The sequence below is a fragment of the Primulina huaijiensis genome, chromosome 4, assembly GCF_012295235.1.
Source record: "Primulina huaijiensis isolate GDHJ02 chromosome 4, ASM1229523v2, whole genome shotgun sequence".
NCBI lineage: Eukaryota > Viridiplantae > Streptophyta > Magnoliopsida > Lamiales > Gesneriaceae > Primulina > Primulina huaijiensis.
The window spans coordinates 6,933,341-6,943,039 of NC_133309.1; the positions used below are offsets into that span (position 1 = coordinate 6,933,341).

Sequence of the window (9,699 nt, forward strand, 5' to 3'; positions counted from 1 at the left end):
ATGGTTAGGCTCATCATGGCTCTCTTCAAGAAGCAGACCATACCTCATAGGTGGTCTCGAGACTCTCTCGGATCTTCTGGTAGTTCGTATCTCTTCTCTTGGCTCTTCGGGTGTGGGTTCTACAATCGTGGGTGTCTCTCTAACCTCGTCAAGTTCTATCATCTCCCCTTTTCTATCCAATAAAAATTCTTTTTCCAAAAATATTGCATTCCTAGAAACAAACACCTTTGTTTCTTGGGGATGATAGAAATAATATCCAACTGAATTTCTTGGATATCTCACAAAGTAACATAAAATGGATCCACTACCTGCTTCACATAAGCAGGGCATCCCCAAACTCTAAGATAAGAATATTTGGGAGGCTTACCCATCCATATCTCATATGACGTCTTATCAACTGCCTTTGAATGGACATTGTTCAACAACAGTGTCGCTGTCTCAAGCGTATATCCCCAAAAAGATGGCGGAAACTCCGTGAACCCCATCATAGACCGAACCTTGTCCATCAAAGTCCGGTTATGACGCTCTGAAACACCATTCAACTGCGGTGTAGAAGGCGGAGTCCACTGTGAGAGAATCTCATTCTCCCTAAGATACTCTTGGAACTCGTCACTCAAGATACTTTGGGAACTCGTCCCAACTGTTTCTGTATTTCATTTATGGATTCTTTGAACCTTTCAAACGCTTCAGATTTGTATTTCATCAAATACACATACCCATACCTCGAAAAGTCATCGGTAAAAGTGATGAAGTAGGAATGTCCATGCTTAGTGGTGATGCTAAGCGGACCGCACACATCAGTATGGATCAAATCCAACAATCCTTTCGCTCGCTCCACATGGCCCTTAAAGGGAATTCTGGTCATGTTTCCTTTTAGACAGGACTCACAAGTTGGGAGAGAATTAATATTAGATATATCAAACATGCCCACTCCCACTAGCTTGTTCATCCTTCTTAGGAAAATATGTCCTAATCGAGCATGCCATAATTGTGCAAAATTTATAGTATCTTGTTTTCGCGTTTTTGTTGTTCTTATTGCTTGGACATTGGTTAGTGGAATATCTTTCAATTTTAAGTTGTAGACATCGTTTTTAAGTTCACCCGTACCAATCAAACATTCATTCTTGTAAATGTTGCAAACTCCTTTGCTAAATAAACAAAAATATCCATCTTTGTCAAGAATAGAAATGAAAACAATGTTTTTAACCAAATCAAGTACAAACAAAACATCTCTTAAAATTAACTTAAAATCATTGTTCAAAAGAAAGTAAACATCTCCAATAGCCTTGGCAGCAACTCTTGCCCCATTGCCCATCCTCAAGAAGGTCTCATGTGGGGACCCGGGCTCTAACTCGATTATCTTTGGGATTAATTGGATCTTTGCTAGAAAATGTGGGTCAAAATTTTGCTTTTAACATTCATTCAAATGTATATAAACAAGCATAAGACATTATATAAAATACTGTCATCTTATTCAACTACAATTAACATTCACATGTTCGGCTACAATGAACATACTAGTGTTTAGCAATTCAGTACATGTCTAGTAAGAAACCACTAGTAATCTTCTACGCCCGTAATCTCCACGCTATCTCGATATCTCATCCTCTGTGTGACCCCGATACTGTCCCACCTGTTGTCATGCACACATACAGACACAACAACAGCCGGATACTCCGGTGAGAACAAATCCCAGTATAAAACATGTATACATGCATGTCATGCAATTAAATACAAAATCATAATACATAAATCAGTAATTATGACACACTAGTGAATACAGATAAAACTCTTCGACTCTTATTCTTGACTCGACTCATATCTAAGTCTAGGGATCCCGGTGTGAATAAGACGTAACAAGTCTCCCACCTACGCTCCCAATCGGGGTGGCGGTACGTTTTATTCCTAGACTTCGGTCATATCTGTATCGAATGTCTTCAATCGGAGATGATCTGCTCCTATGCGTCGATACACCGAACGTCTAGTTTGACAATCTGTCAATGACTACTATCTCAAATGCTGGAATATAAATCTATAACAAGGCATAATCATAATCAAACATATTTAAGAATCTAGTATGTGATTTTGGGAAACTCGTATCCAGTCTGAATCGAGTCATGTCTTCCCGTGTTCACATGAATTATACCTTTCTTTCTGTCAAGAACACCATATATGAATCATATCTGATTCTGACAATACCATAATTTCAGATCATATCAAAACTTAAGAAAACTTACGTCCGTATGAAGCCTGCGTCGATAGGAACACAGTACCGAAGTCGGATTGAAAATCGGACGGACGGATCTTCGAACTTCTCGTTTCCTTCTTCCCAACTGAATCTGAATGAAGAAGCTTGTATATATATAATCAAGTTGCATGTTAATGATACGTGTCATTTTTTTTTTTCACACCTTTCAGGCGGCGCTCGGGCGGTAACCGATTACCGCTCGGGCGCCGAACACTCTGTCCGGTACCTAACTTGTTGTACACTGGCGCTCGGGCGGTCACAAACTACCGCCCGGGCGCCATCTCTTCTGCCCGAACGTAATGCTATTGAACATTGGAGCTCGGGCGGTCAAAAACTACCGCTCGGGCGCCAGACTCTCTGTCCAAAACCCGTTCTTGTGATGCATTGGCGCTCGGGCGGCCCTTTTTTACCGCTCGGGCGCCAACAGTTCTGTAGAAAATATGCATCAATCCATGCTTCACCCAATCTGGTCCCGGAATGGTCCATCTATAATCATATCCATTCAAATATCAATAATCTCAGATTAAGGGAATCAAAATCTCGGGCATTACATCTCACCTTCCCTTAGTCTCCTACTTCTTCCCATCACCTGCAAATCATTACAGAGATGTGAGCCACAACCGGTATCCAATACCCAAGAAGTAGAGTTAATTGAAATGTTTACTTCAATATAGAACATACCGTTTCAATAACCCTTCTGGGCAAGATATTCTCAGCAGTTACGCCTCCAATGTCCAGGCTTCTTGCAGTGATGACATATGTCAACAATCTTGTTAGCTTTAACTAGTGTAGCTGCCATAGCGGGATTCGGAGCTTGCCTCTTCAAGGGAACATTCTTCTTGGGACGTTGGAAAGAAACTATTCTTTCCCTTTCCATGTGGACCAGTCTTCGTACCAGATGAAGAACCCACAAAAAAAACCGACTTCTCTTTCTTGATGGTGGGTTCAAACGTAACAAGCATATTCACCAACTCCTCAAGGGTAGGCTCCAGCTTGTTCATGTTGAAATTCACCACAAAAGGATCAAATGAGCTCGACAGTGACAAGAGCAACACGTCAGTGGTAAACTCTGATGGCAACATAAGATCCATGTCAACGAGCTTGTCCACAAGCCCAATCAACTTTATACCATGCTCATGGACCCAGGCCCCATCTCGCATGCGTAAAGTGATCAGCTCCTTGACGGTAGCATGCCTAAGAGGCCGTGTTTTCTCACCAAAGAGCTCCTTGAGATGCAAATGAATGCCAGCAGCACTCTTTGCATCCTCAAAACGTCTCTGCAAGTCATCATTTACAACAACAAAAATGACTTTCCGCAGTGCGCAAATTCAGTTTCCGCGGCGCGCATTGCACGATGTTGATAATAGGTCCACTTTCTCCACCAAAACCTTATTAACCCAGACTTTCCAAAAAGATCTACCAAGAACAACGTGATGCACTTTTGTGTTTGGATCTGTGGATGCAATTCGACCTTCTGCAACAACTAATTCATTAGCACACCAATGAAGCAGCTTACATTTAGTATTCGCACGAATATCTCGAGGACTCACATTCGTCAAATTTTACTATAGATAAACAATGAAAAGTTATTGATTCAACCATGTCTATTTTTGTAACAATTTTGCGGTTTAAAATGACATAATTTAAAGTTAATTACTTGAGAAACATGATCAAAATCACCATTTTTCTTGGCACCAATATCGATATAACCATTGCTACCAACTTCATTCCCGATACCACTACCAATACCACCACTAGCAACCTTATTTTACAACCAAATCATGTCAAGCGATGTAATCATGATAATTCAGAAGCATTTAAGTTTGTATATATACCAAAATATTTTTTATATGTTGTTTTTACTAACATGTTCTTGCTGATTTTGTTTATTCATATTTTGTAAAAACATGGACCTCATTTCTTGCATTTCTAGCTTATTTTGTTGCATTTGTTGTTGAAGGCTTTGTACCATAGTTTGAAGTTGTTGAATAGTTCCATTTTGTTTACCAGAAGCTCCAACTTTCGATGGTGTAACTCCGAAGCCCATTCCGCGCACTCTACCCCTAGCTTCCTTGCCAAACACAAGGCTAATTGCATCATTAACAATGTTAGTTGTGTTTTGAGAATTAGGTGGACATTCTTGTATTTCTTTCTGCAAAAAAAAAAAGTATGAGAAAATAACAAAGTTATCTTCAAGAGCCAAGAGAAATAATCAGATTAAAAGAACTAGTTTGATGGTTATCATCTCATTAACCCATAAAACTACATGCTGGTACCTAAATCTGAGCGACAAATACAAAAGCAGCGATAACCAAGGTGAAGATCATGCCCTCACTTTCTATAATGCTATACATAATTATGAGAATGAAGATAATGTTAAACAACCGGCTTGGAGGTGTACTTGGGGTGCCGAAGCCGGTCATAATGGGCATACTGTGTCAATACTTAAACAAACAAAAAGTTCTCTAGAAATGAATATAATTAAATCATCTACAAATATTTTCCTGCATTTTTCATAAATCTAATTATTACCAATTCCATTTTCCCAATTACACATTACCTTATACAAGAAAAATGATGGAAAGTTAATCTAATTATTATCAATTTCTCTCCAACAGCTTGAGTACTAGACTCTCCATTTTTTTTCTTGTGACCTTCAATCCAAACTTGTGATTTCGTAATTTTTGTGTTTGACGGGCTTCTCTTTTCCTTTAATATAGAAATATAGACAAAATCGGTAGAACATAATTCAAAAGATGTATATATCACTAATTACATAAATTATAAAAAAAATTACCATAATGTGAGTCAAACGAGCATAACCTCTCCGGCTCATTGTATGAATGTGATCTTGTTTTTTCCTCATCGCTCTAAATCTTTCACTCTTTTCCTGAGATTAGTTAAAATCGCACAATCAAACTGTTCAAAAGATTAAAACTTAGTAGTCACTTGCCCAACCAAAGCAACACACCAAAATGTAGCACAACCACAAAAGAACTTAATTTTGAAAACATGGAGAATAAAAAATCAAGCAATATATCTTTTAATATCACTTATACCAAATTATTTTTCCTTCAAAATTGAAGCACAAATAAGTCTTGAGATAATGTCATCCAACCTCAATCATAGATAAATATCAGCACGGCAATAAACTAATGGTGCATCTCAAGTAACCAACCTTCAGCAAAAAGAAAATCCAGTGGCATGTCAAATTAAAAGGTTTCTGACAAAGATTTCTTATTTTTTACAAGTTTAGAGCAAACTTATTCATAAATTAAGATTAAAAAGAAAACAGAAAATTTGTAGTTTAACAAATAACAAAGCTCTTGCTGGTACCCTTCTTCCACCACTATCACCTAAATATTTGTCAGATTGTTTCTAAATAGAAAACTTATTTTGCTGCTGCTGAAGTTGCCTCTTCAATGGTAGCTGCGGATGTAAAAGCAAGTGATTCAGAGGTTCAAATTCATGTAGCAGCTGCAGCTGTTGAAGCAACAACTGCAGCAATTAGTAAGCAATATGTGGTGTTGGAATCAATTGTTCTTTGGATTTGCAATGTTACGCCATGTGTTCTAGTTTTGCAACTACATGAAAGAATGCAATATGTCCAAACAACCATTACATCAAAACACACACCTAAACTAGTGACAAAGCAGTCTCATCGGGGAAACAACACAATACATTAACCAAAAAGATCTAAATAGCACCAACAAATTGAAAGGTAAAGCAAATGTATTAAGTGACTATAAAAGAGTCCTTAAAAATTCTCATTTGAAAGTTAGGTGATAGTGTTCTCTGTACAAACAATTCCACTGATTTTGGTCCATAAATTCAGGCTTCAAAAGATTGAGATCTCGTGAAGCCAGTCGACTTGTATTAGCTTCTCGTACAAGTATTTGCAATTTGGATTTCCTATCACGCCACAATTTAGCCAACTTTCGAAAAATTGATTTCTTTTCACAATCCTCAACTTTCTAAGTCAGCTGTACATTAAATAACAAGAAAATATGTCTACATTTTGTTATGAAAACTGAAATGAAAAATTTAGTAACTAAATAAATTACCTGAAGACAGCTCCACATCCTATCCTTCACTTCTTCGCTTATGTCATCCCATCCATCTAATGTATAAGGCACAAATTCTTTTATCATGCACCCTAGGAAAGAAGCGTACTTCATTGAATTATCTCCAACCGGCTGTCCAAACTCATTACGCTCCAACTCTTTACACTTGTCTTGGCCACAAAACATTTTCAACTTTGATGAATCCCGTCTTTTTTTCTTATCTGTTTTCTCATCATCAATTGGTTCTTTACCATGAAAATCATGTGATGAATTAGCTGAATTGTTAGAATCCATTCTTGATAACCTATTAGATATATTTTCCTGTAAAATGGAAAAAAGATACATTGAAATGTACTAGTGTGCTTTAGTAAAATAAAACAATATTTAAAATAGAAAACAATATCACCTGAATTTCATCTACAGATCCTTTGCTATGTTTTTTGACCATTTTGCTCATCTTTTGAATGTTATTTAATAACCTGATAAATATGTAATATGACATGATGCATCACTGAAAAAAAACAAGCAAACAAATATATTAAACACTAAATAAATAGTTACGTAACTTTAGAAAAAATGTATCAATCAAAATAAATATCTATGAAATCTATCCCTGAAAATTTTCCGTCATGTCTCAGTCACATCGACTCCCTCACACTCATTCCTTGAGTACGGTTCTTTCTCAGTAATGTTAATCTCAAGTAGGGACACATCAAGAGGTGTTGATGACGTATAAGCATCTTCTTCAAGCACATTCATGTTATTAATACCCGAAGCGGCGCTTTTAGCAACACATACCAATTTTTTTCATCATTGTCCCTGGAATAGAATACTTGCTTTTCTTATGATGCTAAAATGAAAGGATCACCTTTAAAAGTTTTTAGTCCTTAGTGTAAGTTGACCAGTGTAAAACCATCTTCAATTTTGATACCAGTTCCAGGATTGGCCCAATCACACCTAAAAACAGGCACTTTGAAAGAATAGTAGTCTAGCAAAACAATATCCCATATAACCCCATAGTATGATAGTCTTCCTACTCTATGCGAATTGTCATTCGCATTAGATTGACAAACAGTATCGGCTTCAATTGAAATACCACTATCTTGTGTCGACCTTTTGACGTCAATTGTGTGGAACCGATGTCCATTTACAATATATCCCGTATAAGATGTAATGTGCTTTCTTGGACCATGTGCTAGCCATTGAATTCGGTCTGAAGAGTTAATATGATCCTGTTTTGATAACCATTCAGAAAATGTTTCCATATGTTGCTTTTGTAAAAATGTTTCCTTACTTAAGAAACGATGATCAGTTTGTTGAAGCTCGTCAATGTGCATCCTAATTAAAATAATTGAATGTAGATGTTAGAATACACAAGATATGTAATAGATCAAGACTAACAGTATGAAACTAACTACACTCACTGTAAGTAAGGTTCAACTTCTTCAGTATTGAACAACACATATCGATATGCAGCTTGTAACACGTGATCCTCTAAAATCTTTTCTTTCCGCTTAGAAATTGGACGACCTTCTGATAATCCACATTCCAAATCATCGTTCCTATTAGAACAAACACCAATACTAGAAGCATTTTTTATATAAGCACTACAAAATGTCATTCGTTCTTCTGCGAGGTAACACTTGGCTATGCAACCTTCTGGTCTTCCCCGGTTCTTCACATACTCTTTTAGTTTTTTCATAAATCTAAATCACAAAGTGAAATTCACCTTAAAGAAGTGTTGATAGCATAATCTAAATATTTATATAATATAAAATTTGTCAGAAAGATTAATGATTATTTTATACCTTTCAAATGGATACATTCAACGGAATTGGACTGGCCCACACAAGCGAGCCTCTCTTGCTAAATGAATTGTCAAGTGAACCAAGATGGTAAAGAAAGTGGGTGGAAAATACCTTTCCAACATGAATAGAATTTCAGCAATATTCTTCTAGAGTTGTTCTAAACAGTTCTTGTCTAATACTCTTTGACATAATTCATTGTAAAATACACACAACAGAAATATAGCATTGCGTGGACCTTTCGGTAGAAGATTTCTCAATGCTACTGATAGCAATTGTTGCATCAGAACATGACAATCATGAGATTTCAGCCCAATAAGCTTGCGCTCTTCTACAAAAACACAATTTCCAATATTTGAGCTATATCCATCAGGTAACTTTATTTTCTTCAACCTAGAACAAAATACATCCATTTCTTTTTTAGACAGTGTGTACGGGGCAGCAGGCAAATGATATTTATTTTCTCCTTTTTCTTGAGGATGTAATTCTTGTCTAATTTTTAAGTGTATCAAATCTTTGCGAGCATTCACACCCTCTTTGGATTTTGTCTTCAGGTTTAACAATGTGCCTATGATATTCTCGCAGACATTCTTTTCAACATGCGTCACATCTAAGTTATGACGTAGCAGGAGGACCTAAAGGTAACCATCAACAAGCTTCATAGTGTTAGTTGAGAATATTTCTAAAATTTTAGGAACAAAAAAATAAAAAAATTGCAAAATATAATGAATAGAGTGCAAAATAACTTACACTACAATATGGCAACTCGAAAAAAATTGACTTTTCCTTCCACCTTTGAACTGGTTTTTGTACCTCTTTTGAACTATCCTGCTTCTTCCTCTTTTTCCTCAAAGTGTTGACAGTCTCACCTTTTTGCTTTTTAACCCAGTCATTTTCAATATCTTTCAATGCATCGGCAATTTCTAACCCATTCAAAGGTCTAGGTTTTCCTTTACTCTCTTTTTTCCCATTAAACCACTTCTTTTTCTGACGAAATGGATGATTAGGAGCAAGAAATCTCATGTGGCCTAAGTATGCAAACTTTCTACTATACTTAAGCCACATAGAACATATATCTTCACCACATATTGGGCAACCGAGTTTCTCTTTTGTGACACATCCAGCTAGGTTTCCATAAGCTGGAAAATCATTGATTGTCCACATTAAAATAGCCTTCAGATTGATCATTGACTTGCTAAATGCATCATACGCCTCCACACCGGTGTCCCACAACTCCTTCAAATCCTCCACAAGGGGTTCCAAGTATACATCTATATCATTTCCCGGTTGCTTCGGACCTGGAACCAGTAATGTCAGCATAAGATTTTCCTTTGTCATGCACAACAATGGAGGAAATTTATAATTTACCAAAATAACTTGCCAGCAACTATATCTGGAACTAAGGTCACCAAAAAGGTTGAATCCATTTGTTGGAAGACCAAGGCAGAGATTTCTATGATCTGATGCAAAATCAGGCCATTTATGATCTATCGTATCCCAAGCTACTGAATCAACTGGATGACGCATCATATGACCTTGACTTTTGTGTTTGGAGTGCCAAATCAACTCTTCAGCCTTTTGT

General features: G+C 36.8%; 1 protein-coding gene across 9 annotated transcripts; it reads right to left on the reverse strand.

Moving 5' to 3' along the window:
* Window positions 1-4,787: 4,787 nt before the first annotated feature.
* LOC140975295 (uncharacterized) lies at window positions 4,788-9,464 on the reverse strand. Of its 9 annotated transcripts, none has more exons than XM_073438948.1 (4): window positions 6,719-7,161; window positions 6,313-6,557; window positions 5,046-5,138; window positions 4,788-4,957 (listed from the first exon to the last, which is right to left on the reverse strand). In XM_073438948.1, exons 2-4 carry the CDS (start codon window positions 6,496-6,498, stop codon window positions 4,805-4,807), a joined length of 432 nt encoding a protein of 143 aa, XP_073295049.1. In that variant the 5' UTR covers window positions 6,499-6,557; window positions 6,719-7,161; the 3' UTR covers window positions 4,788-4,804. The 9 variants fall into 9 exon arrangements, 6 of the variants coding, with proteins under 6 accessions (XP_073295049.1, XP_073295045.1, XP_073295047.1 ...); XM_073438944.1 differs by having other exon boundaries at window positions 6,313-6,633; window positions 6,719-7,156; XR_012174929.1 differs by lacking the exons at window positions 4,788-4,957; window positions 5,046-5,138 and adding exons at window positions 6,062-6,231; window positions 8,868-9,464 and having other exon boundaries at window positions 6,719-6,791.
* Between the last annotated feature and the right edge of the window lie 235 nt (window positions 9,465-9,699).

Excerpts from the sequence above, each read along its gene's own strand:
- LOC140975295 (XM_073438943.1), bottom strand. The coding sequence starts at position 9,455 with ATGACAAAGGAAAATCTTATGCTGACATTACTGGTTCCAGGTCCGAAG. Across the intron at positions 8,753-8,867 it reads TCGAGTTGCCATATTGTAGT|GTCCTCCTGCTACGTCATAA; the intron begins GTAAGTTATTTT and ends GGTTACCTTTAG.